General features: G+C 59.7%; 10 protein-coding genes across 10 annotated transcripts; 4 read left to right on the top strand and 6 right to left on the bottom strand.

Annotated features, from left to right (window-relative positions):
• Positions 1-141: 141 nt before the first annotated feature.
• On the bottom strand, positions 142-1,674 carry SDRG_03434 (hypothetical protein). Its single transcript, XM_008609068.1, has 2 exons — positions 1,563-1,674; positions 142-1,514 (listed from the first exon to the last, which is right to left on the bottom strand). The coding sequence occupies exons 1-2, from the start codon at positions 1,591-1,593 to the stop codon at positions 337-339; spliced, it is 1,209 nt and encodes a 402-aa protein (XP_008607290.1). The 5' UTR covers positions 1,594-1,674; the 3' UTR covers positions 142-336.
• A 1,352-nt stretch (positions 1,675-3,026) lies between these two features.
• On the top strand, positions 3,027-5,587 carry SDRG_03435 (hypothetical protein). The gene is made up of 2 exons (XM_008609069.1): positions 3,027-5,127; positions 5,175-5,587. Exons 1-2 carry the CDS (start codon positions 3,064-3,066, stop codon positions 5,514-5,516), a joined length of 2,406 nt encoding a protein of 801 aa, XP_008607291.1. The 5' UTR covers positions 3,027-3,063; the 3' UTR covers positions 5,517-5,587.
• Positions 5,588-5,636: 49 nt separating this feature from the next.
• SDRG_03436 (hypothetical protein) lies at positions 5,637-7,244 on the bottom strand. Its single transcript, XM_008609070.1, has one exon. It carries the CDS (start codon positions 7,128-7,130, stop codon positions 5,799-5,801), a length of 1,332 nt encoding a protein of 443 aa, XP_008607292.1. The 5' UTR covers positions 7,131-7,244; the 3' UTR covers positions 5,637-5,798.
• Positions 7,245-7,551: 307 nt separating this feature from the next.
• SDRG_03437 (hypothetical protein) lies at positions 7,552-8,087 on the bottom strand. Its single transcript, XM_008609071.1, has one exon. It carries the CDS (start codon positions 8,057-8,059, stop codon positions 7,625-7,627), a length of 435 nt encoding a protein of 144 aa, XP_008607293.1. The 5' UTR covers positions 8,060-8,087; the 3' UTR covers positions 7,552-7,624.
• Positions 8,088-8,397: 310 nt separating this feature from the next.
• Positions 8,398-10,310, bottom strand: SDRG_03438 (hypothetical protein). The gene is made up of 5 exons (XM_008609072.1): positions 9,225-10,310; positions 9,061-9,169; positions 8,966-9,011; positions 8,639-8,908; positions 8,398-8,586 (listed from the first exon to the last, which is right to left on the bottom strand). Exons 1-5 carry the CDS (start codon positions 10,281-10,283, stop codon positions 8,481-8,483), a joined length of 1,590 nt encoding a protein of 529 aa, XP_008607294.1. The 5' UTR covers positions 10,284-10,310; the 3' UTR covers positions 8,398-8,480.
• A 2,289-nt stretch (positions 10,311-12,599) lies between these two features.
• SDRG_03439 (hypothetical protein) lies at positions 12,600-13,346 on the top strand (the record flags this gene model as incomplete). Its single annotated transcript, XM_008609073.1, has 1 exon — positions 12,600-13,346. One exon carries the CDS (start codon positions 12,600-12,602, stop codon positions 13,344-13,346), a length of 747 nt encoding a protein of 248 aa, XP_008607295.1.
• Positions 13,347-13,645: 299 nt separating this feature from the next.
• SDRG_03440 (hypothetical protein) lies at positions 13,646-15,632 on the bottom strand. The gene is made up of 3 exons (XM_008609074.1): positions 15,242-15,632; positions 14,042-14,228; positions 13,646-13,995 (listed from the first exon to the last, which is right to left on the bottom strand). The coding sequence occupies exons 1-3, from the start codon at positions 15,584-15,586 to the stop codon at positions 13,733-13,735; spliced, it is 795 nt and encodes a 264-aa protein (XP_008607296.1). The 5' UTR covers positions 15,587-15,632; the 3' UTR covers positions 13,646-13,732.
• Positions 15,633-15,691: 59 nt separating this feature from the next.
• Positions 15,692-17,112, top strand: SDRG_03441 (hypothetical protein). The gene has a single exon (XM_008609075.1). It carries the CDS (start codon positions 16,023-16,025, stop codon positions 17,058-17,060), a length of 1,038 nt encoding a protein of 345 aa, XP_008607297.1. The 5' UTR covers positions 15,692-16,022; the 3' UTR covers positions 17,061-17,112.
• A 147-nt stretch (positions 17,113-17,259) lies between these two features.
• SDRG_03442 (hypothetical protein) lies at positions 17,260-21,168 on the bottom strand. The gene is made up of 11 exons (XM_008609076.1): positions 20,913-21,168; positions 20,766-20,860; positions 20,218-20,716; positions 19,577-20,176; positions 19,361-19,527; positions 19,003-19,315; positions 18,481-18,954; positions 18,050-18,419; positions 17,887-17,990; positions 17,641-17,835; positions 17,260-17,595 (listed from the first exon to the last, which is right to left on the bottom strand). Exons 1-11 carry the CDS (start codon positions 21,099-21,101, stop codon positions 17,344-17,346), a joined length of 3,258 nt encoding a protein of 1,085 aa, XP_008607298.1. The 5' UTR covers positions 21,102-21,168; the 3' UTR covers positions 17,260-17,343.
• Positions 21,169-21,479: 311 nt separating this feature from the next.
• On the top strand, positions 21,480-22,889 carry SDRG_03443 (hypothetical protein). The gene has a single exon (XM_008609077.1). The coding sequence runs from the start codon at positions 21,532-21,534 to the stop codon at positions 22,822-22,824; it is 1,293 nt and encodes a 430-aa protein (XP_008607299.1). The 5' UTR covers positions 21,480-21,531; the 3' UTR covers positions 22,825-22,889.
• Positions 22,890-24,306: the final 1,417 nt, after the last annotated feature.

Below are 24,306 nucleotides of genomic sequence, written 5' to 3' on the forward strand. Positions count from 1 at the left end.
GCTGGCACTATGATCTACACCATCGCTCGCGATCTGTAGCCTTCTCCAACACTGTGCCTGCCGCCGTCCATCAACGACAAAGCTCTCTGCCTTGCGTTTAGCTTGCTATCAACGTCCTTCAACCCGTGCAGCGTCCGACTAACAATAATTTGTAATACGATCAAGTTTATGTTTTGCAGTAGAAATGTCGAGTTTCCACGGGCACGTCTGTGGTATGGGGGCAGATCGAGTACATTTCGAGCAACAATTTGTGCACAAGAAAGCAATCGCAGAGGATACATGGCGCGTATAAATTAGGACAACAAGAAGCGTACGGCTGCGATGCATGTATCATCCTCATGCGGGCGCGGGCTTGTCGTCCGTGCCGTGGATGATCGACTGCACGAGCTTGTCGAGCATGTACATGAACGCCGGGTTCTCTTTGACCCAAATGATAAAGCGCGTCGCTTGGTGGGGCGTCAAAATCGTCTGCAATTGCGCGACTTCGGCCTCCAGCGTCTCGTTCTTCTCCTGCGTCGCGCTCTCGAACGACCGGAGAATGCCAAGGTTCTTGTTGAGGTTCTCGCGGAGGTACTTGATCTTCTCGCGGCGCGCAAAAATCTGGCGCTGCTGGGCTTCCGAGATGTCGAGCTCCTTGGCGAGAATTGCCCAGAGGTTGGATGGCGCTTCGTCCTGGATGTGGTCCATGTGCGCAGCTGACTCGAGCGCGACGGCCGCCTGCTTCTTCTTCATGCTCACAAAGTCGCCTTGCTCGACCGAGTAGAGACACATCTTGGTGACCTGCGTCGGCAAAAGGAGGTCGCGCACGCGCTGCGTATGGAACGCGATCGTCTCCTTGCGCTTGTCGCCATAGTCGCTGTACTGCGCCTTGTACTGCTCGACGAACGTCGCCATCTCGGCCTCGCTCGCATTCGACTTGAGTAAATGCTCCATCTTTTGCTTGATTGTGGCCTTTTCTTGGCGCTCGACCAAGATGGCTTCCTTCCCGATCTTCAAGCGCATCTTGAGTTCAATGTTCTCCATCTCGAGCTTCTTCAGCCGAATCTCGTTCTGCTGGATGCGCGCGAGGCGCCGCTTCCGGGACTCGCGGGCCGAGTCGCGGTTCCGTGCGAGCCGCTTGCGCTTCTTCTTGTTCAAGACGTCCGACGTGCCAACGGTCGAGTTGGAGAACGCGCTGTCCTGCGACTGGTCCGAGTCGGAGCCCGAGTCCGAGTCGGACGCGAGAACCGAGTCGAGGCTGTTGCTCGTATCGCGCTTCAGGAAGGGCGGGATGCCAGACGAGATTGTGGACATGACCGATGGCTGCGACGACGCCGACATGTCGACCGGGTTGGGCTCGGTCAGGTCCACGAGGTCTTCGTCGGTCGGGAACGAGATGCTCTGGTCGAGCGGCGCCAAATCGGAGGTCAGGAAGAGCCACGAGAACGCGTCTTCGTCGCGGAAGATATCGGCGGCCGTTGCCGCGGGCGTCGCCGTTGCGCTGGTCGTGTAGGCCGAGAGGTCGGCAAGGGGGTCTACACATACAGCCATGTCGTCTTCCATCGTCGTCTCCATCTTGGTACCTTTCATGCCATTCGACGACGAGGCTTCCATCGCGGTCTCTTGCTCCTTTGCCGCACCACCCGCGCGACTCGAATTTAAATTTGACGTTCGTGGCCACTTGTTATCTTGGCCTTTGTATGCCGAATGAACGCGAAGCCGGATTACAAATGTGGCCTCTTTCGTTGCACCGAGAGAGTTGCCCAACCCTATGAGCGACAAATTCCCTACATACAATCCTGTTATTTTCTCAAAGAGGGAGTAGCCATAGATTGTGATGCTACACGAGTCAGCGACATACAATGCGCAGCAATGATGGTAAAGACCGATAAGAACCAGATTGCTATTGTGCGCTTACGAGTCTGCTCTTGCGTCTGGTTCGGGGCTGGAAGCCACGCCGTGACGCGCCCACGCGTGGCCGCGTTCCTCCCAACCGTCGACTTCAACCGCGAAAGCTGGATGATGATTCGGGCGACGGACCAGAGACCTCTGTTGCAAGCAAGGGCACACTGAGATCTTATCATGTACGAATGTCCAGTCACAACGAGGCGGTCGTCGGACTGTCGTGATAACGCAAGGCTGACTCGTGGATTGATGCGACGCGAGCGACAGGACGACGTTGTGACTGGACACGACCATCATGGGATGCCAGAGGTCCACTCGTCCTGCTTCTGAACCGTGTCGTTGATCATTTGATCATTGCCACCAATCAATGGCGGCAGCCAAGGGCATCAAGAGCTGCATCAAGACCCTGTTGTGGCGGCTTTGGCTCTGGCCGCGCGAATGACTGACGACATCATCGAGGATTGAAAGGCAGAGTGCAGGTTGTGCACTTGGTCAACACTCTGTAAGGCTCGCGAGAAAGGGGCCAAACTGTCCTGTGATGCAGTACTAGTGTTGATTGGGCTGAAGGATGAATCCGTGGCGGTGCCAACCTGAGCTCTGCTCGCAATGGCCTCCGGGGATCAGCGTTGGAACACACCTGCATGTATTGGGAGTGGTGCTACTATGCAAGGTAAGAGCTATTGATGTACATTGCTTGTCATCATGTGAGAGATGCCAGCGATAGAATGGATCGTCCTTCCTGTCCGAGAGAGCGTAGTTGTCGAGAATCCCAAATGCCAACCAACTCGTTCAAAGATTCCGGATTTTGAATCGTAATTTCAAAAATTACCGTTGTAGCCAATCATGCTGGACCGGCAGAACAGGTTGGTTTTGGTCTGGAGCAGAATTCCGGAATCTCGGAACGTGTTTCCTGAAATTCCGGAAATCTTGACCAAGACGCCCGCACAATGCATCGCGGTGGCCTGCGTGAGATATGGCTGATAGCGCTGCGGACGGAATAACGCGCTCGAGTGTTTGCGTCCATTGAGGTGCATCATGTCTTATCCTTTCTTATCCTTAATTTCGCTGTCCATCAATGTCTCTGCCTCGCTTTGATTCCTCACGACACTATTTCCGAATGGCACAGCAATATCATATAGTGTGTTCGACTTGCAATCCGTTGCTTGTTCGGCGCGGAAGATGAAGGCAAAGCAGTGTGCAAACCCGCTCTGCGACGTCGAGATCAGCAACCCGTACATCCACTACTGCGACCGATGGATGTGCCAGCAGTACCGCGGCGTCATGGCGCTCTTCCCGGCGGCGGCCAGGCCGGCGACGACGCTCCAGCGCGAGGTACCGAGAGGCGCGGCCGGCAAGCGCCCGCGCGCCTTCGACGACGACGAGACCGAAGAGCAAGAGATGCCACGACAGCCCAAGCTTGGTCGACGCAGCAATCGCATCATCGATGACTCGGACGACTCGGATGCCGACGATGAGATGGAGGCGCCTGTCGCACGCCCGACACGGCCCGTATTCCCCGCAAAGGAGCCGGCGCCCAAGCCCCGCCTTCCGCCACCAGCACGTAGCACTCGCCCGATTCCAGAGCCTCCATCACACAACAGCGTGGGCAAGGCCGAACCGCTGGCCGTCAAGGCCGAGCCGGCCATCCACGTCGCGACGAGCCAGTTGCAGTCGACAACGAAGCGCGCCGCTGTCCCGTCGCCGCCGCTTCCATCGCCACCAACTTTGGCACCGGTAGCATCAGCGTCATCATCGTCACAGTCGGCTCCAACTTCAGCGCCGCTCGTTCCTGCGACACGACCTCCCGAGCGCCCGCCATCGCACACGCAGCAGCCGACCGCCGTGCCACCGCCGACTACTGTGCGCAAGCTCAACCTTCACGAATACCTCTCACGCAGCAAGGTCTCGCTGCGTACGATCCCGCCAAGTCGACCGACTGCCGTCACAGATGCATACAAGCCGCGGCCGACATCGGCGAGCGTGAACCACATCTTGAACAACGAAGAAGACAACGCCGATGACGACTCTGGCCTCGACCACAGCGCCGACGCGGCTACCGATCAGCCTGCGCCCCCCACGCTCTGCGCCCACGGCCGCGCGACTCAAGACTTTTGCCAAGCCTGCGTCTCAGCGCGCATCGTTGCTGTCAAGCCCGAGTTGACCGCGCTCTGTGCGCACAGCAACCTCCACGACGTCTGCCCGATCTGCTCGATCCCGCCGGCGCTTGACCGACGGCTGAGCGAAGCTGGGACCGCGGCGCTTTGTCCCCACGGCGGCGTGAGCACCCGCCACTGCGCCGTGTGCCAAACCACGGCCAGCATGGAGCTTCTCGTGCTGCCGAAAGACGAGGCCTGTGTCGATGGTGCAAGCGAGGGCTGCGGACACTTCCAGCCAGAGACCGTACGTGGCCCGTGCCGCGTCTGCGGGGCACCGAGACCGGATACGGCGCGGGCAAAGCGCCCACCGCACAGCCCACCGTCGAGCCCACTGCATGTTGCCAAGCGGGCGCACGTCAAGGACGAAGGCTTGCAGCTACCCGCGCATCGCGCCGACGCGGCAGTCCCAGCGTCGCAAGTCGCCATTGACGGTTTGGCGCCACGAGCTGCGATACCGCCGCCTGTCGCTGACGCCGCGCGGCCAGTCGTATACCCACCGATGACGTCTCCGCGTGTGGTCGCGATGCCCTCGCCGCCTGCAGTCGTAAGCCCACCTCTGGAGGGTGTAGGGCAGAGTGCTCCTGGTGCGCAGAGCGCAGCGTTTATCGATGACGACGACGACGTCATCGGACAGCACAGTGATGACGACGACGACGAGCAGGACGTCGACGGTCCAACCGATTTGCCGTCCGAGCCGATTATCCTTTCGTACTCGGACCGCGAGCTCTACTCTATTCTCTGGTTCTTCTCGGTGAAGCTCACGACGCTGCTCGGGACGATGAAACAGCTGCGCATTGCGCACTACAACTGTCTCTCGCACTTTCGAGAGCTCGTCAAGGAGCTCAAGAAGGCGAGCGTCGAGATCCAACTGCCGTTTGAGATTACGTGCGTCCGGACAAAAGGGTCGGTGCGCTTTGGGCCCCACACATACCTCGAGCTGCCCGCGCGCAGCTTGGAAGACGCCCACCGCGTCGTGCTTCTGGAGCTCTACCTGCAAGCGACGCACTGGGCGCTCCTCAGCAAGCAAATCCAGCTCGGCAAAGTGGCTTCGATCCCCGACATCCTCCCGGCGGCCCGCACCATGGCGGTATGCTACGCGTCGACAACTTGCATTCATGTAACCTTTTGGTCTAGATGAGCACCAAGTACGCGCGGCTTCCCAACGGCGACACTGAATATGTGCACGGCGTGCTGTACTTTGAGGTCGGACGTGCGACGGCGGCCCGCCTTGCGGACGCCAAAACCGCGGCGACCGCGGACGCGTGGGCTCGCCTCCACCGCATCTGCATGCACATCTCGCCCTTGTACCGGCCGGATCTCCACCTGGCAGTGCAGGGCGCCGCCGCACCGAGACCTGTGCCGCCTCGTGCTGCCAACAACTGGGTCGACCGCGTCGACGGCACGCCGCTATCGCCTGCGCAACCGTCGGCAAGCTATGGACCACCAACCTTGGACATGGAGGACGACGAGTATTGACGACGCCGTGTCGTACCTTAGACCAAGTACACTAAACTAGTAAGATGAGTTTCACCCTATATAACGTTTGCAGATATCGCACCACCACGACACGATGTATGTCGCCGCATGTCGGAATGAGCGGATCACTTTGCACTTAGGGTTACAAAGAGATGTCACTGCGTGACCGGTCCACCGTGGACGTTCTGGTCCTCTCCTCCTCTGACGTTAACTTGAGTAGCAGCGAGTACGAAGTTAGTATCGAGGGTGCCGCTTTGTCATGATTAGTCTATGTTCGAAAGCTTACAGCGCAAGAAGGACCATGGAAGCGAGCAACACTGCGAGGGTCGTCGACGCAGTCTGCATCGCAGCGCTCGCCGTCGTCGCGCTGAGGTCCTTGGTGTCAAGCGACATGGCTTTGCCCGTCGAGTTTTTGCCAAACTGCCCCGTCGTGTTGGTGATGAGCTTGGCATCATCGACCTTGCGCTCGACCTTGGCAAGGGTCGGGAAGGGCGCGGCCGACGCCGGGCGCTTGATGCAGTCGGCGGCTGGCGATGTGCAGACCTCGCACACTTGGGCGAGGAGCTTGCGGCGGCACCCGTTGGGCGCGTCGGCGCAGCGCTTGTTGGTTTCGTAGCACGGCGGGTTTTCCTTGGCGAGCGATGCCACCGCGGGCAGCGGCTTCATGTACGAGGACGAGGACGAGTTGACCATGAGGTTGTACATGTCCATCATGGCCTGCGACCGCGCTTCGTTGGCTTGGCGGCTCAGCGGGTCCTTCCAGAACGGGAGGCCCTCCTTGGTCACCGAGTCGTACTCGACGTTGCCCGCGAGGCAGAACTCGCGAAACCCCGTGTACGGCTTGCCGGTTTTTTCGTTGGCGAGCTGCGTAATACCCACAACATCGTCGATCGCAATGTACCCGAGCACGTTGAAGCTAAAGCTGCACGAGATCCCGTCCGGATCTTTGCCAAACTCGCAGAGGCCGCCCGTCTGCTTGGCCCGGCACGCCTCGTCCTTCTTCTCGAACGGCTTGGAGTAGCACGAGTTCGGGTACGAGAACCAAATGTTGTTTTCATACGGCGCGCGCGGGTCGTCCTTGCGTGGCTCGCCGCCCACACACGGCCCGAGCTTGGGAAAGCCGTCGAGGCCGTCAATCTCCTTGCACTCGGCGGGAATCTCGACGCCAATCGGCGTGCACATACCGAGGTCGAGCGCGACAAACGGACAGTACTCGGCCATCGGCGCGGTTTCGCCAAACTCGGCGATCGCGGCCGTTGGCTGCACGATCGTAATGTCGTAAAACCACACGTAGCTCATGTTGACCTTGCGCATGCAGTTGGGGTTCACGCGCTTGTCGATGCCTTCGGCCTGCACGTACATGAGCGCGCCCTCGACGCTCGCCGTGTTGATCGTGTCCATCGCCGCGCGATATCGCTGCGTGAACGTATCGGTGCCCTTCTGAAAGAGCGCGACCCACGCCTGCTTGTTGGTGTCGTACACGGGGGCGGTCGCCTGCACGCGCGCTTGGATCGACCGCACCTTCTTCATGCTCCACGACGACGACTCGGCGGCAGCGGTCGCAACCGCGAGTGCCAGTAGCAGCAACGTCGAGTAGCGTACCATGCTGGTCATGGTGGTAAGTCGTCGAACGAGCGCCAATCTTGAAATGACGATGACGGTGCGAGGCGGCGCGGTAGAGGACCGCCAAGGGCGTAGCGAGCGTTGCACACGCAAGTGCACTCAGCCGCACCCGCCGTCCACGACGGCGTCGCGCGCACGTACGTCTTTGGACACTTGTCGAGCTGATGGCAACGAGTAGAGGCGCGGAGTCCAAGAGATGAGGAAGGCTGCTACCAACGGTGCGCTTTTTTTCAGGCAAAGGTCGACAGCGATGGCGCGCGGTTGTTGCTCCGGTCAACGTCGCTCGAAAGCTGTCACTGCTTTGGGCTCCTCGTCGCGGCCCATCGAGGTGCGGTGGCCTGGTGTTGGCAAGGCAAGAGAAAGACGAGAATAAGAATCGCGTGTGAAGGCAAGAGGTCTCCTGGCATATATTAGCTTTGTGTCGTCGAGTTGAATCGTCGTCGACAGCTACATATCTCAGTTACAACTAAACTCGATGCATTAGCTTAATAGTCCGAGCCACCGCCGAACATGTCCATGCCACCGCCGAGGTCAGCCTCTTCTTCTTCCTTCTTCTCTTCCTTCTTGTCGGCAGCGGCGGCGGCCGGGGCGGCAGCGCCAGCGGCAGCCGGGGCAGCGGCACCCGACGACGGGCCGCCCGACGTGATGAGTTCGAGCATCTTGCCGTCCTGCGAGAGGAGGTTGGCGAAGAGCATGGGCCAGTACGGCTCGACTTCGTTGCCCGAGGCGACGATGACGTTGGCGAGGGCCTCCGACGTGATCTCGGCCTCGCCGTCGAAGAGGATCATGGACGCGTAGGCGACGCAGAGTTCATCGTGTTGTTCCTTGGTCAAAGCCATCGTTCTTGTCTTCAAAAAATGATGAGTGCACGCTCCAAGCTCGCCGTGCGCACCAGCGATAAACCGTTGGCTCTCGCCCATTGTGTCATCCTCTCTCTTTCGATACAGCACTATCCACTTGTGGAGGTTTATCCGGATAAACCGGGCAGCAGAGACACTCGTCGCGACCACCGACCAGGATGGCGACCTGTGCATGCTAGAAGCAATGACATGCCATGCACGATACAATGGCTAGAAGCATGCTAAGGATGGAAGGCGCAGAGGATGGTCGAACACGGCGACGAACGTGATGGAAGCTGCAGCTACTAAGATGTACGAGTATGCTGCCACGCGCCAGTGAACGACCTCGAGGGCGTGGCTGCTTGGGGTGGCGACTGCTTGTGGTGGCAGCGAGCCTGCGTACTATGAGTCACAGAGGATGGGGTGGTCGCTTTGACGGGTGCGACATCGTCGGCGACGCTTGATACTTTTTTTAAACTGCAAATACATGGGTCGGACGCATCTACCGCGAGAACGCCTTCTTTTGCGTCTTGCTGTTGTACGCTGATGGCCCAGCGTCGTCGACTTCGACCTTGCGGTGCACAAATTCGAGGAGGTCCTTGGCGGCCCTACACGATGTCGTCGCATAAGTCGCCTCGCTGTAGGTAGCGAGGGGCGTACTTGTAGTAGTTGGTGTCGCTCGAGTTGTACAGCATGCAGTTGTCGCACATGAGGACAAGGTCGGCCTTGAACGCCGCCTTGTTGGCGTACGCATTCTCCTCAATGCGCTTGGCGATCGCCGTCAAATCGATTGGCGTCTTGACGATCTCGAGGTAGTCGGTCACGAGCCGCGTGTCGACCGGCTCGTGGAACGGCCACGCGCTGCGGTGGTTCGAGAGCGACTTCCAGAGCGTCTGGAGCTGCGCTTTCAAGCTCCCTGGCTCGCGGCTCCTACGCACCCGAATAAACTGTGTGAGTGTTCCTGCTTGGCTGCGACGGACGACGTACCCGATGCGGTTGTTGCGGATGATCGTCTGCGACCAGCCGGCCTCGCCTACGCCACCACGCGAGTCAGATGAGGAGAGCGACGTCGGCGACCGTACGGACACCCGGCACCGAGTAAACGTCGACGAGTCGTGCTTCACAAAAGGTCGTCAAGCCCGGATAAACGACATGGGCATGGGAGCGTGCTTGGATCTTCTCCATGAGCATCTAGACAATTCCGTGGAATATGATGAGGTTGACGCAAGATGCATTTTGTGTGTACCTTGCGCTGGGTCTGGACCATGGACGTAATGTCGAGGTAGTTGATGTGCTCGTGGATGCAGCACTCCATGAGGGTCCCGCCGTCGTAGTCCTTGATGTAGCCGAACCAGTTGGGCTTGGGCATCGAGACGATCTTGGAGAAGCCTTGCTTCTTAAAGTACCCGATCGCATAGTTGTCGGCGTACGTGAGGAAATGCGAGATGCCCTGCGTCTTGACGTACTCCTTGAGGTGGTTCATGAGCCGCGTGCCATACCCCTTCACCTGCTCGCTCGCCGTAATGGCGCAGAACGCGATCTCGCCAAAGTGGTTTGCCAAGAACGGCCGGTAGCAAATGCCGCCGACGACCGTCTTTTTGTTCTTGAGGATCACCATCGAGTGGTGGTTGCGGTCAAAGACGAGGCGCACAATGTACTCCTTGGGCATCTTGGGCAGCTGCTTGGAGAAGATGTTCTTGAGCGTCATGAGCTGGATCATGCGGTCCGGCGTTCCGTCGTTCGTGATCACGTCAAACTCGAGCACGCCCACGTCCTCTTCCTTCTTGGCCATCTCGTCCCGCGACACGATCGGCGCCACGCTACCCGCGTCTTCGCTGCGCTTGCGCTTGAGTGAGCCGTCAATTGCCTTGGCCTCGCTCGACGGCGTCGTCTTGGCGCCGGTTGTTTGCGCCTCGGATGCGTCATGAAGAACTGTGGTATCTTGAATCGTCGCCGTCTCGTCCACCGAATCGGCCGTCGAACCGGCGCCGGCCTCGACCTCCGGCTCGCCAGCGTCCGTCGCATTGCCTTCCGACGGCGCAGCCTCGACTTCGTCATTGGCATCCATCGGCGACGCGGTCGCAGCGTCTAATACGTCGGCGCTGCCCATGTCCACATCGGCCGACGGCCCGTCGGCAGCTGCGGCCGTATCGTCCGTAGGCGTCGGCGGAGGCAGCGGCGCCGCGTCGTCCGGGTCATTTGACGTCATGTCGCGGTCGTTGGCGCCGGCGGGGGATGCAGTGGCCGGCGGCGCGGCCGCGACCGGCGCCAGGCTGTGGCCATCGGCTGCTGTCGCCTCCATCATACGAATTCACAGTGCTTTCAACGCCAGGGTGGTTCACAAATTGCCTGCATATTTTAAGCCAATCATCAATGCGTATTTGAATTTCATCCAATCATCGCGCGGAGAAAGAGCGGTAATTCGACCGCGCTCTGCAGGGCATCGAGGACTGAGCCACGATCTGCTTGCACCATCCCTCGCTCGACTAGAGTAGTCGACTATAATAGATTGTGCCTCCTCGCCATTGGCTACTAGGACTCGATAGGATAGCGCTCGACGCGGCGCCAGGACGACGGTTCAGGTTGCAGACAAGTTGTACACGCATCCATCCAGCTGCTTTGCCCCATCAAAGGCACCTCGTCACAGGAAGGCGCCAATATATATCACGCAATCTTGGCAACACAGACATGTCGTCTTCTCATGCTATGTGGGTGCCATTTTGTTGCACTTTCTGTCTCAAAAGATACCGACGGCACTTGCTAGTAGCTTGCACTGCATCAGCCAAAATGCCGAGCTATCGGGTGACGCGACGGCGTCTGGGGGTCGTCGGGCGTATAGAGTATCGACAAAAAAATCGCTTATGAGCCCCGGCGTCGATGTACGCGGCAGCGAGGCGCATCGAAGAGCGGCGCCGTCGGACTCATCTCGACCGGTCTGGGTCGACGCATACGCGCATCATCAGCACCGGCGCGATCTTCGCCCTCGGCAGTGCTGCGAGGAAGTTGCCAGGACGCCTTGCGCCGAGCCGGCGTCCTGATCATGCGGGCCCATCTACGTATCGGCCAGTCACACTTGCATATCCCAGAATGCCGCGCCGCAGTACCCCCTTGCGCCACCCGCGCATGGTCGTGGATGTGGCAGGGACGAGGCCAAGCATGTTGCTCGCCGGCGCGCGTTGGCGACGACGTCGATCTTCCTGCAGCGTACTGGCATCGCATCGAGACCACTGCGATGCAATAGTGTGGTTAAGGTTTCAAAAATGCCGGTGTCGAGCGTCCCGCCAAAATGAGGCGCCGGCTTCGCGCATGTCGGTGCCCTCGCCGGCGTAGACCGCGCGCGAGAGAGTGCAGCTTAGACGCCTTCAAGGCCACCTTTGTGCTGCCGACAGTCGAGAGATAAGATACACTTTGGACCGCAACAAAGAGGCGAATTGCTAGTAGTCTTGTTGGTCACTTCAAGGCGCCCGTTGCACAGGATGAGCGCAAGGCCGGCGCGTCCACCGAGAAGCACCAGTGGAGGACATCATGGACATGGCCGTTCGCCGCCCATCGCGAACACAGCGCAGCCTTTGACGATCGTCGGCGTAGCACCATACGAGTACGTTGCCGCCCTCTCCATCGCCTTGACTAGGCCTCCTACGATGGCGGTCGCGGCGAGGCGCTCGTCTTGACTGCAAACGCAAGTGCTCTTCCAACGTACGAGTTGACATCGGCGGACGAGTGGAGCACGCGCGAAGAAGGTGCATGAAGGTCATCCTCATCAATCCTGGCGGCGTAACTTGACGATCGCCATGACGTCGAGGAAGCGCCCATCTCGGTTGCCGTCGCGGTATCTTTGGTCGACTGGTCCTTCCGGATGGTCGCGATGTTCGGCTGCCAATGGGCAGCTGGTATGGTTGACAAATTCTCAGTCACCTCGACCATCAATCGGGTATGTCACCACCATGACTTGCTCCTCGCTCCGCGCTGCGCGCCTCGCTCGCGGCGCATGTCGTCGACAGCCAAGCGCGGGCTCTTCGCCGTGAAGGACTGCCCAACGCCTGCCCACGCTCAGCGTCGCCTCACGAGACATTCTTGGCGACACCACTGGTACGTTCATATGTCCAAGCAGCCGTTTACTTCGATTGCTAGGATGACTCCTGTTCTTCTGGTGGAGCACTAGCGCCCACGGTCAACGCTGGCCAATTCACCGTGCCCCACATTGCCGAAAGCTCGGTAACCGCTTGTTTCAACATGCGAGGCTGGCAGCCTCGGGCCTTATCCGCTCTCGTCCGGCGCCGGACGTAGTCGCGTACCTTGCTCAACGGCGCCGTGGTTTGCATCTTTTCTTGGGTGCCGATCGCCGCCGGCACCACGACGGCCATTCGACCAGATGCGAGCGAATGTGGTGCTTTGGTGCGACTGACAAGCGCGCTGCCCTCTCAAGCCCGATCACAAACCCTTCCCCTATCGAGGGTAGGGTTACTCGCGTCATGGAAACGACCTGTGACCGTCAGTACCTGCACGCTATGAGCTCTAGAACCCATAAACTTTTTCATATACCAACGTGTAAAAACGTCGAAAGTGGTAAAAACGACGTCGACCACTTTTCAACGACGGCTTCAAACGCCATTGAAAGAATATGCTGCGACGACTGCTTCCGAACGGGACGGCGATGCCACGGGCGGCAGCGCCGACAGTCAATGTGTCCGTGACGCACGGGAATGCGACCTTTCTGCCCGCGACGCAAGCCGTCCTGTCGCTGCCGCCCAAGGCCACCGCCGCCCCCGATGCAAGCAGCGTCGTCCTTCTCTTGTACATAGCGCTGTTCGTCATCCTCCTCGGCTCAATGCTCGTGTGCTACTTGCTCCGCCGAGCGCCCGCGCGTCGATCGACCGTGCCAGCGCAAATGGCAGCGTCGCCGTACTACGATCGGTTTGGGCCGCTGACGCCACCGACGCTCCTTGAAGAGGTCGGTCGTCCCTGCACCGAGCCAGAGCTGAGCCCTCTCGACTCGTCGTCGCCTTCATCCTTGCACTCGGACGGCGAGACACCGGTCTTGCACGACGAAAAGCCGCGGCTCGTGAGTGTCGATGCGCCGCCCACTTGCATCTTGGCGCATGAAAGTCCAGAGAGTCGCAGTTGCACGCCGCCGTTCAGCACGCGCGTGCCGTCGTTTTACACGTCACGCTTCACGGACAAGTCGCTGCGCTACTCGGTCAACTCGGAGGCGTCGAGCGACCGCGACACGTCGCTCTTTGCCACCGTGCGCGACAGCCATCTCTTCAAGGATTTTATGGGCAGCCCGTCGTCGCTCGCGTCGTCCCGGGGCTCGTCGATCTTGTACACGCGTAGCAGCTCGGTGCTCAACGCACAGTTTTCCGTCTAACGACAATAATATCCAACCATCGGCCCTAATACCCGTCTTGCGACATATGAACAATCAACTAACAAACAAGGACGCTGCAAGTTTTATAGTTCCTACTCGACGTAAATTGATCTATCGCATTTGCTACTAGTACTATACAACCGAATGCTCTACTCTAACAAAAGACAAGAATACACCGGTATCAAATACGCTGGACTGCTGTCGCACTGGTCAGTAGTAGCCGTTTCTCGTGCGACGACATCGCCAGGGGCACCCATGACGCTGACGTCGTACTCCAGAAATCAAAGGGAACAACAACATCACTGACAAACATGCATCTCATGGAATACGTAGTCGCTGAGGTTACAGCCTGAAATGAGATGCTGCAAAAAGCAATGGGGAGTTGCCTAGTGGAAGAGTTCGCCGCCGTCGGCCAGCACCACGTCGCGCGCGAGCTTGTCGCTGTCGGAGGCGACGCCCGCGGCTTCCATGGCGTCGACGACCTCAAAGCCGTCGACGACTTCGCCAAAGACGACGTGGTGGCCGTTGAGGTGCGGCTGTGGCGCCAGCATAAAGCAAAACTGCGCGCCGTTCGTGTTCGGTCCGGCGTTGGCCATCTGCAGCACGTAGCGCTTGCTGTGTTCGAGCGCCAAGCCCGCCTTCTCGTCCTCTACCGCATCGGAATGAGTCTCTTTTGCACGAGATTTGATAAGTACCAAAGTCGCCGCCGTAGATGCTCTTGCCGCCCGTGCCGTTGCCACGTTCCCAGTCGCCGCACTGCACGACAAAGTTGGCTAAAATCCGATGGCAGCGCGAGCCCTTGTAGCTAAAGCCCCGCGCGTTGTCGCCGGTGACGAGACCGCGAAAGTTCTCGGCCGTCTTGGGCACAATGTCCATGTAGAGCTAGTCACATCGTTCATCAACATCCATTGGACGAGGTCGTTGCGGTCGTCGTACCTCGGCCGTGACGCGGCCCGCGGCCACGCCATCGATCGTCACGTCGATCCACACGTAGTGGCGGCCAGGCTTGCGCACCCAGAGATGCATGGCGGTCGGTGGCTCCGCGTCGTCGCCCGGATGCGGGACTGCCGCGGGATCGTGCACCGCCTTGGCGTCCACCCGCTGGCCAATGTGATAGCCTTCGCTGTCCGCCGCCGCCGGCACGGAGAAGACGCTGTGCATGACGATCGTGTAGACGATGAAGAGCGCGACGACGGCGCCGACGATCATGGCAGTCGACGCGTTGCGGCCGGAGCGCGGGCGGCCTCCGTCCAACTTGCCTGCCACCATGTCAAACTGCCACAAACCAAAAAGACCACCAAGAGCGAAGTTCAAAGTAAGCATGTCGAAGTTGTAGTTCGATTGATGACTAATCAAAGATTTCGCCGCCATCGACAAAGACCACGTTGTGGTCGAGATGGACGCCGTCCTGCTCGACGCCCGAGGTCTCCATCGCGTCGACGACCTCGAAGCCGTCGACGACTTCGCCAAAGACCACGTGGCGGCCATTGAGGTGCGGCGCGGCGCTGAGCATAAAGCAAAACTGCGATCCGTTGCTGTTGGGCCCCGAGTTGGCCATCTGGAGAACGTAGCGCTTGCTATGCTCGAGCTTGAGGCCCTCGGGCTCGTCCGCTATCCCACATACATGAGCCGCTATGTCGCGAATTGATTGGACTTTGTACCAAACTTGCCGCCGTAGATGCTCTTGCCACCGTAGCCTTTGCCCGTCTCGAAGTCGCCGCACTGCACAACAAAGTTCTTGATGATGCGGTGGCACTTGGAGCCCTTGTACTGGAGGCCGAGCGCGTTGTCGCCCGTGACGAGACCGCGAAAGTTCTCGGCCGTCTTGGGCACAATGTCCATAAAGAGCTAGAGATGGTGGAGTGGAACTGCGACGGGTTGGTGGAGCATTATACCTCGGCCGTGATGCGCCCCGCCTTCTTGCCATCAATGCTCATGTCGATCCAGACGTAGCGGCGACCGGGCTTGCGCGTCCATTTGCGCGTTTGGCGCGTGGCGTGGACGGTCGGGACCACCTCGTCGAGCGCAGCGGCCTCGTGCAAGCTCGCTGGCGTCGCGGGTGACAGCGCACGCTGCATCCAGATGAAGTAGACGACCATGACTGAGGCGACGCAGATCGCAATGAGCTTGGTCACGCTGTTCGCGCCGCCCGCAGCGAGGCCATGGGGGCGGCGACCGCCACTGGTTCGGGGCAACATCCTGGACGTGTCCACTTGTGACTGCCTCGTGGCAATTGCCATACGCACTTAATCGATGCACCCACTTAAGTGCGTTGTGCAATCGTGGCGTCCTGTCCATGCAGCGATGGGCAGCTCCAAGGGTCAATAAGCAAGATTGACCCATGGCAGCTCGCAGTTGGAGGTCCGAGCTGCCGAGGTAGACGCATACAAGCTCCGCGCTCCTTGCCAAAGAAGACTCTTTTGTGCGCTGGCAAATTCCAGTGCTTAGAAGCGTGCACCGTATAGCACTTGGTAAAGCTAGCCAACCATGGCGCTTCCAGCTCGTTGAACTGCATGATTGTCGAACGCTCTCACCTCGGCCGACGTCACGTCCCGCGGTGGCTTGCCCCAGTTGCGTCACATGTGCCCGTTGCTATAGCAGCGAACTTTCTCGAGACGTTGGTCCCAACATTCGACACCGCTGCTTCTTGTCGATCACTTTCGAACAATCCTCCTCATGGGCAGCTCAACCACGACCGCAACACCAACGACGCCGCCCGTGGACGACACCACGAGTCAGAAGAAGGTGCTGACGTTCGACGAGACGCACGTGCACGCGCTGCGCGAAGGCGTGAGCGGCAGCAAGGTGTTTGTCAGCACACACTCGGAGAAGCACACGACTGTGGTCTTCACGGGCGCCCCGGCCGACCTCGAAGCCATCAAAGCACAAGTGCACATGTACAAGCTTGGTAGCCGCGTCCTCGATTTGAGCCGCGACGCGACCACTGTGGAAGGCCGCGTGCTCATGGAAATCTTCCTCGACGAGGCGCAACCGCTGCGGGCGGTCGAGTCGGTCGGCAGCAGCGAGCTCGTGCTCGAGGACGGCACGCTCGCGCACCACGCGATCGTCGAGAAGATTGGGTCGGGCGCCATTTTTGTGCACTTTACCAAGGACACGGTGTTGCAGCAGCTCCACACAGTGCTTCGCGGCTCGGGGCTCATCCAGGTCGACGCCCCCAACCTGACGCTGCACGCCGGCCTCCAAGTCGACGTTGTCGGCTCGGGCTCGACGCACTTCCACGCGCTGCACCTGCGCGCGCCGACGATGGCAACGAAAGTGACGGGCTCGGGCGACATTTTGCTGGACGCGTCGCACCTTGGCACCGACAAGCTCATGTCGATGGTCACGGGCTCGGGCGCGATCCGGTACTACGAAGCCGGTATAGTCGGCGAGCACATCGTCGACGTGAGCGGCTCGGGCAAGGTGCTCGCAACGTCGCTCCTCGCCGAGCGCGTGCTGGCGTCGGTCGTCGGCAGCGGCGAGGTGTGCACGCAGGCGATGAAGGCGCTCGACGGGACAGTGTTTGGCTCGGGCGCCATTGCAGCCTGCGACCCATGGCCGGAGCACGTGGCCGTGAGTCCGCGCTTGACGAGCACAATGCACGTGCCCAAGTCGTGGACGGCGCGCGGGCTGCCGACGCGCGACCTCAAGCTGGGTTTCCGCAAGCAACTCAACCTCTTTGGCAACACCATCTCGATCAACCTAGATCTCTAAGCCCATAAATGGAGCTCTAAAGATGAATTCATGTGCTTGTTTGTGCGAGGAGTCAGTGGCTTTGGGCCCCGGTCGATCGATCCCCTGGTCAACCTCTGCCATTGTGAACATACTCAGTACCTTGTCAACTGCACCGCCTCAACTGCAAGCTGCTGGATTTGGCCTTCTCCGTCTTGGGTCGCACTGCGTACTACTGTTCTTTTGGCGAGTCCCTTCTTGGAGGACACCACGTTATTGCATCCACAGTATTAATTTGCATTGTCGTTCCTACTCGAGTGCATCGTTACTCTTCGAGGTCGGCGATCTTCCAGCGGCTTTGGCGCCCCGCCGCGTAAATCTCCATGAGCGTGCGCTCAAACTCGTGCTTGCTCATGAGGTCGCGGTATTTGTTGTGGAGCATGAGCGCGGCGCGCGCGTCTTCGATCGAGTCGTGCGTCTCGAGCTGAATGTGCGCCTTGAAGAGGTACACGATCAGGAACCGCAGCGCGATCTTGCGCATATTGGGCTGCTGGTACAACTCGACCGTGTCGATGATCTAATTTATATCCTAGTATCCAAATACATCGCAAAATGGAGAAACCTGCTCGGGCGGCACAAAGAGGTTGACAATGCGAAAGTCCTTGCCGAGGCCATGGCCGACAAACAAGCAGCCGCGGTCGACGAGGTACCGGAGCTTCATGTATGCGGCCTTGAGCGGCACAACGTGGTGCCGGCTCACGCTCGGGTTGAGGTCGTCGGCCACAAGACCGCTAAACCGCGTGAGGTAGTCGACAACCTACCCAAGACCCATCAGTGCTTAGTCCCAGCACTCGGTAGTAACGCGCACCGGCTCGCTCGGAAGGACATAGTCGTCGACAAACACCGTGTTGGTTTCGCCGTGGATGAGCGACACGCGCGCCAGGGCTTGTCGGCTTTCCTTCGTGACGACCCCTAATCCACAATAGAAGAATCCGATATATAGCTACTGGTAGATAATTGAAGGGACGTACGCGTGCCGTCGGTCTGAAGCGTCGCTTCTTCCATTTCCACAATGACAAACTCCGTGTCGATCGCGACGCGGTCGCCTTTTTGAGGCAGCGTCGCCAACTCGAGTGGCGTGAACGATGACGACGACGGCGTCACCGATGGCGCGTGGAACACGGACGTCGGAATGTCGACCGTCGGCTCGGGTGTCGCGATCGCCCGCAGTGTCGCGCGTTGGCGGTAGACGAGCACGGACGGAAACTTCCATGGCACGTGAAAGGCCACCGCGTCCAACCCGACTGTCGGCGTCACGCTAAAGTCGTTGAAGAGAAGCCAGTTGTGCTCGTCGTCACTCGACCGACTGCTCGTGACGTCCGGGTCCAAGATATGCGCAATCTACCAGTTCAAACCATAAATGTCCCGGAAAATACGTTAAAAATACGCCAAAAATACGTACGAGGTGCGCGTTGTGGCCACTCACGAGATGGCTTCGGCGGACATCGCGGACGACCCCGGCCGCGACGCCGACGAGGACGTAATCATCGTCAGCCGGAGTCCACTCTGCGTCGGTCGTCGGTTCGTGGACAACGACAATCCCGTCCGTGACCGCGACCCGGAACTGCATGGGCACCCAGCTTGCGCCACTCGCCTTCTCGGTCGCCCACAGCTCCTTGATATCTGGCGTCTCGAGCCAGTCGGCGACGCCCGTTTGGAGGCACAGCGTCGGTGCCGGGAGCCCCGAGAGGCTTTCGCTCACAACGTCGGCAAAGGTCGCATCGCGGAGCGCAGCCGGGTCGGTCGGGTACGTCAGCGTGATGCGCTGCACGGACGGCAGTCCCAATGTGTCGACGAGGAGGCCAAAGAAGGCGTCGGCGCGCGGCAGAATCGACGTGGTCGTGTCAAAGAGCCCCAAGGTCGTCGCCGCCGGCACCTGATTCGCCATCAACTTCAATGTATCAAGTGAACGACCGATAGGTACCTGACGCAGTGTCGTGAGGAGGTTGGTGGGCTGGCAGCTCTTGGCGTGGCGCGGTGCTTTCGCGCTCGCTTCGTTCATCATGTGGAAGAGAAAGCCGAGCTCACATGTGACGCAGACCGGCGCGTCGCAGAGGTGCAGGAGCGCGTGCGTGCGGAGCTCGGGCACAAAGTAGAGCAGTTGCAGGAGCGCGTTGATGTAGGAGAACGGCAGCGAGTTCTCGAGCCCGACAAAGCGCGTGCCATTGTGCTTGGCAAAATCAAACATAAAGCCGTCCATGCCGTGCTTGCTCATCTTGATCTCCTTGTACTTGTATCTATCCAGGCATGCAGATTGGATACGAAGGATACTTGGATCGTACCGTGGCGGGACGTGGCACGGGTCCGACTCGTCAAATGACTTGGCCGACGCGGTTCGGTGCGTCATTTTCTTGTCGACAAAGCGCGGGTCCACGGTCGCGACGGCCGCCGACCGCCCTTGGCCATACACAAATGAGTTTTTCGGAACGCCGCCGTGCTGCGTAAAGCCCTAACCGCGACCTCAACTCGTGCGATATACCAATCGATGCACTGCGTACAATGGTGTCCTTTTGCTGGATCCGCGCCGCAAAATTCGGGTCGAGCACTTTGGTGGGCTTGGGCGCGACCACGAGCGTCACCTCGTGCTTGAGCGTCGAGTCCATATGGGGTGGCAGCCACGACGAGAGCGGCGGGATCGCCTCGCCGTAGTCGTTGATCGTCGGGCGAAAGAGGTACCGGGACGCGGGCGCGGGCTCGAGCGGCGACAAGGCGAGCGGCGGCGCTTGGAACGACGCGGGAAAGGCCAGCGGCAGCAACGGGTCGTCCAAAAGCGCCTTGGGATTCGACGCTTGCGACGAGTCGTAGAGAACGACGCCGCCGTCGGGCGCACCAAGCGCGAGGAGCTCGCCGGACGATGCAAAGGTCATTGCCGACGCATTCGCGCCGAGCGGGCCGAGGGGCGTGTACTGATACGACCCCGGCTCGGTGATGTCAAAGAGGTACAAGTCGCTGTCGCGGCTACCGGCATAGTAGTGCGACCCCTGCGCGTGCGGCTGGAACTGCACGTAGCTCGGCGACGCCGCCCCGGGAAACGGCATCGACTGGACAAGGCCCATCGTGCGCACGTCAAACAGCTTGATGAGCGGGTCCGGGTACACCTAACACTACTAAGTGTCGCTCAACAAAGAGAGCAGAGTACCTTGACGGGCGCGTTCTTGTCGTACGGGTTGATGCTACGGGCGGAGACGCCGCACGTCAAAATGTAGTGACCATGCATATCCATCGAGACGATGTTGCCCGCATGCGCGTTCGGAATCGAGCACTCGACGCGGTGCGAGCGCAAGCTGCTGTCAAAGAGGTCGAGCTGCCCGGTGGCGCTGCCCGCACACATCATGGGCGCATCGTCGTGTGACGCGAGGGCCGTGATGGCAATTTTGCTTCCGTGGTAAAAGTCCATCGACCACACCGGCATCGGCGTCTTGTGCAGCGGGTGGCTGAGCTGGCCCTGGAGGTCGTAGGCCGCGACGCAGCCCAACGAGTTGCCGAGTAGGAGGTGGTCGTTGGGCTTGTTGCTGTCGTACGGGCGGAGGTGACCGCACGTGAGCGCGCCGCGCGAGTGGTCGACGGCGACCGTGTCGTTGTGCACGCAGCCGCGCGACCGGAAGACCGCCATCGACTTGGAGATCGCGACGATGCCACTAGACGCAAAAATCGTCGTCGCCGGCTTTTGGCGCCAGAGACACATACTCGTAGCATGGAATCAGCGTCTTGATCGCGCCAGCGTTCGAGATGACGCTCGAGTACTTCTCGAGCGTCGGGAGGAGGTGCGCCGTGAGCCGTCCCTAGCATAGCGTCGTTGATGCGGCTGACCATGCAACCGAGTGACCGACGTACGTTGGCGTGGCCCGTCCAGAGCACCTCTTGGCACGGGTCAAAAGCCACGGCGCCGACAGCGTGGGCGGCGCCCGCCGGCGCGAGCCGCGCAATCTCGGTCCACTCTTCGTTCTCCGGGTACTGGTCGTAGTAGTCGTACTGCGGCTGCGCCATCATCATGCCATGGCCGGCCATCATGTGTCCATGCATCCTCGTCGCCCTACTGCGCAAGATACACCTGCCCAGAAAGCTTTAGTGGCAGGCGGTCGGCGCCGCCTTGATTCTATCACTTGATGTTTGTATGCCAAATGAAATAATTTCGATTCTCGCCATCGGATTGGGCAAAATGGCGCTGGCGGTGTCGCTTTCGGCACATGCCGAATATACAAATTTAAAAGTGGCATGTCACGACCACCGTCCGACGCCGCACCGAGACCGCAGGTGCGCTTCCAACAACACTACCCATGCACCAGCTACGTATACTAGCGTGGGAAGCCAAGCGATGCGACATCCGGCTTACGGTAGAGCGCCGGAAGGGCAGTCGATAGGATTCGGCATATGATGCCGAATTAAAACCAGTGGTGGCGTGGGAAATGCCGAATCCGCCCACTGCACCCGTCCGTGGACACGGAGAAGCATCATGAGCGCGCTGCGAGTGGCGGTGGTTGGATGCAGCCATGGGCAGCTCGATGCGATGTACGCGACGATTGAGCACATGAACACGATGGACCCGGAGCGGCCGATCCAGCTCCTCCTCTGCTGCGGCGACTTTCAGAGCTTCCGCAACGAGACCGACATGCACTGCATGGCGTGCCCGGACAAGTACAAGGAGCTTGGCGTCTTCCACGAGTACTACACTGGCGCCAAGGTCGCGCCCGTGCTCACGATCTTCATTGGCGGCAACCACGAAGCCTCCAACTACCTGCAGGACCTCTACTACGGCGGGTACGTGGCGCCCAACATCTTTTACCTCGGGTCGGCCGGTGTCGTCAACGTCAACGGCGTGCGCATTGCCGGTCTCTCGGGCATCTACAAGCCGCACGACTTTACGTTCGGTCACCACGAATCGTACCCGTACGACCAGAGCACGATGCGCAGCATCTACCACGTGCGCGAATTTCAAGTTTACCAGCTCGGCCACCTCAAGAAGCGCGAGTCGCCGATCGACATTATGCTCTCGCACGACTGGCCGCGGGGCATTGAGCGCTACGGACGCACGGACGTCCTCCTCCGCAAGAAGTCTTTCCTCCGCGATGAGATTGCGCGCGGCGAGTTTGGGTCGCCACCGAACGAGTTTCTCCTGCACTCGCTCCGCCCCAAGCACTGGTTCTCGGGCCACATGCACGTCAAGTTTGCCGCCATCGTGCGCCATAGCGACGAGGCCATGACCAAGTTCTTGGCCCTCGACAAGTGCTTGCCGCACCGCGACTTTATGCAGGTGACCGACATTGCGCCGAGCTCGCCGTTTCGTGGCAGCGACGACGGCAGTGTTACCCTCTCGATGGACAAGGACTGGCTCGCGGTGCTTCGCGCGACCCACCACATTGCCTCCAGCGTCCGCCTTCGCCCGCGCGTGCCCGAAGACGACATGGCGATTGAGGACGCCGACATTGCATGGGTGGACACCCGCTTGGCCGAGATCGCGGCCACATCGCCGGACCGCGCGTCGAACCCGCTGGCGTGGATCCGGCCGTTTGAGTTGACGGCACCGCCGGCGTACAGCGCACCGAGCCAACTGCCAGTGGTCGGCAACCCGCAGACGGACGCGCTTTTGGCGCTGCTGAAGCTCCCGCACGTCGTGACGGTACCGTATGTGCCCGTGGGCGCGCCGCCCGCTGACCCAAATGCGATCGAACTCGATGATATTGAGGAGGTGGCTGCGCCCGTCGCAGTTGTGGAAGATCCGAACGCGCTCGACATTGATGATCTTTAATAAACACGCATGGTGATGCTGCAAGCACGTCGTTTGTAGCAACTCATACTTGCGTCAACCGCTGCGCACGGATCATGGATCATAGTACTGTACCGTGCAGCCGACGACTAACGCATCGTAGCGTCAGTGTCACGCGATTCTAAGGCACACTCGGTATTGCCCGGTACGTCATCATCAAGTATCGAGCTCTAAGCTTACTAGGTATTGAGGGCTTGGTCATCACGCAGCGTCGGTATATGCATGCAAATAAGATCTCATGGCGCTTGCAGCTATGGTATCATGTCGTCGTCGCCTTTACAAATGACGTTGTTTGCTTCGACGACACGACGCCTCTAGGTGCGACGACTACCGGTACGTGTTCCGCTATGTGCGGTAGGACACTCGGGGGTGCGAGAGAAGGCCCGAACGCCGAGCACGCCAACTCGACACCCACTCCGTGAGAAGGTTTCTGCATCGCATCATGGCGCACGTGCGATACCAATACACGCGAGGTCGAGGATGCTTTTGTGCTTGTCTCTGTGCCGCAAAAGACACTTGTGGGTGAGATGGAATACCGGTAGTACAGACCCGCAACCGTGTGTACTCTCTATCGATCGACATGACATCAGTGCGACACGGGTCATCGCAGAAGCGACGATACATCATGGCCATCATGGCGGCGTTGCTTCCAGCACTCTTGCTCAGAAGCGCCATGGATCCTGCGTTCGACACTCGGCCTATTCCGCTGCCGAACGTGGACAGGCGCGCCAAGTTGCCGTTTCGGAGGTGACGGGGCACCACCAAATGGCAGCGGAATAAATCAAGTAATCACTTGGGTTTGGCACCCAGCGTGGGATTCGTTTCCGAGCACAGTGGGCGTCGCCAGCAGAGCCCTTTCTATACACAGCGAACGGCACGGCGATCGTGAAACACAGGGGGTCCTCTCTCGCCGAGCTTGTCGGCGCCACCACATATACTTGCACGTCCAAGAAGCCGGTCTTTCGATATTACTGTACGACACATTCGTTCACGCTGGCTTCTGCTCGTACCACAGGATTCGTCGCCCATTAGTTGCGTTTAGTTTACACAAGCAGAGTGGCACTACGACGCGGGCGCCGAACAGGATGGCCAGCTGGGCGTACCACGCTTGCCGTGGACGGACCACGTACGCCAGTTGTTCAAGTTATCTACGGCGTTTACCCGCAAAAGGTTCTCAGCCGGCCGCCTCTGTGCCGATCTCCCACAGCCGTCTCGGGATCCCACTCTGGCAACACCATCAACATCGAAGAATCACTTTTCAATCGCCCGCGTTCGCACCACACCACGACCTTTGCAGCTTTGTATGATGTTGGCACTCATGGAGCATCACCACGCGACGACGAGCAGCAATATGCAAGGCGCGGCGTCGCCCTCCAGCGCTACCTTCCACCACGACAATGACGATCTCGATTTCGACCGGCTCAAGATCGACGACGACTTTTGGCGCCGCCTCCTCGCGATCGA

Source organism: Saprolegnia diclina (assembly GCF_000281045.1).
Source record: "Saprolegnia diclina VS20 unplaced genomic scaffold supercont1.8, whole genome shotgun sequence".
Taxonomy (NCBI): Eukaryota; Oomycota; class Saprolegniomycetes; order Saprolegniales; family Saprolegniaceae; genus Saprolegnia; species Saprolegnia diclina.

What these genes read in the sequence shown, in the direction of transcription:
- SDRG_03440 (XM_008609074.1), bottom strand. Translation starts at nt 15,586, where the DNA reads ATGGCAATTGCCACGAGGCAGTCACAAGTGGACACGTCCAGGATGTTG. An exon ending in CGGGGCGCATCACGGCCGAG is followed by an intron (nt 14,229 to 15,241) that starts GTATAATGCTCC and finishes CGATGTGACTAG; the next exon opens with CTCTACATGGACATTGTGCC. An exon ending in CATCTACGGCGGCGACTTTG is followed by an intron (nt 13,996 to 14,041) that starts GTACTTATCAAA and finishes CCGATGCGGTAG; the next exon opens with AGGACGAGAAGGCGGGCTTG.
- SDRG_03443 (XM_008609077.1), top strand. Translation starts at nt 21,532, where the DNA reads ATGAGCGCGCTGCGAGTGGCGGTGGTTGGATGCAGCCATGGGCAGCTC.
- SDRG_03435 (XM_008609069.1), top strand. Translation starts at nt 3,064, where the DNA reads ATGAAGGCAAAGCAGTGTGCAAACCCGCTCTGCGACGTCGAGATCAGC. An exon ending in CGGCGGCCCGCACCATGGCG is followed by an intron (nt 5,128 to 5,174) that starts GTATGCTACGCG and finishes CTTTTGGTCTAG; the next exon opens with ATGAGCACCAAGTACGCGCG.
- SDRG_03438 (XM_008609072.1), bottom strand. Translation starts at nt 10,283, where the DNA reads ATGATGGAGGCGACAGCAGCCGATGGCCACAGCCTGGCGCCGGTCGCG. An exon ending in TTACTCGGTGCCGGGTGTCC is followed by an intron (nt 9,012 to 9,060) that starts GTACGGTCGCCG and finishes GTGGTGGCGTAG; the next exon opens with GCGAGGCCGGCTGGTCGCAG. An exon ending in AGCGACACCAACTACTACAA is followed by an intron (nt 8,587 to 8,638) that starts GTACGCCCCTCG and finishes GACATCGTGTAG; the next exon opens with GGCCGCCAAGGACCTCCTCG.
- SDRG_03434 (XM_008609068.1), bottom strand. Translation starts at nt 1,593, where the DNA reads ATGGAAGCCTCGTCGTCGAATGGCATGAAAG. An exon ending in GTCGTCGAATGGCATGAAAG is followed by an intron (nt 1,515 to 1,562) that starts GTACCAAGATGG and finishes CTGTATGTGTAG; the next exon opens with ACCCCCTTGCCGACCTCTCG.
- SDRG_03437 (XM_008609071.1), bottom strand. Translation starts at nt 8,059, where the DNA reads ATGGGCGAGAGCCAACGGTTTATCGCTGGTGCGCACGGCGAGCTTGGA.
- SDRG_03442 (XM_008609076.1), bottom strand. Translation starts at nt 21,101, where the DNA reads ATGCATGGACACATGATGGCCGGCCATGGCATGATGATGGCGCAGCCG. An exon ending in ACAAGAACGCGCCCGTCAAG is followed by an intron (nt 20,177 to 20,217) that starts GTACTCTGCTCT and finishes TAGTAGTGTTAG; the next exon opens with GTGTACCCGGACCCGCTCAT. An exon ending in TCCTCACGACACTGCGTCAG is followed by an intron (nt 18,955 to 19,002) that starts GTACCTATCGGT and finishes ATGGCGAATCAG; the next exon opens with GTGCCGGCGGCGACGACCTT.
- SDRG_03436 (XM_008609070.1), bottom strand. Translation starts at nt 7,130, where the DNA reads ATGACCAGCATGGTACGCTACTCGACGTTGCTGCTACTGGCACTCGCG.
- SDRG_03441 (XM_008609075.1), top strand. Translation starts at nt 16,023, where the DNA reads ATGGGCAGCTCAACCACGACCGCAACACCAACGACGCCGCCCGTGGAC.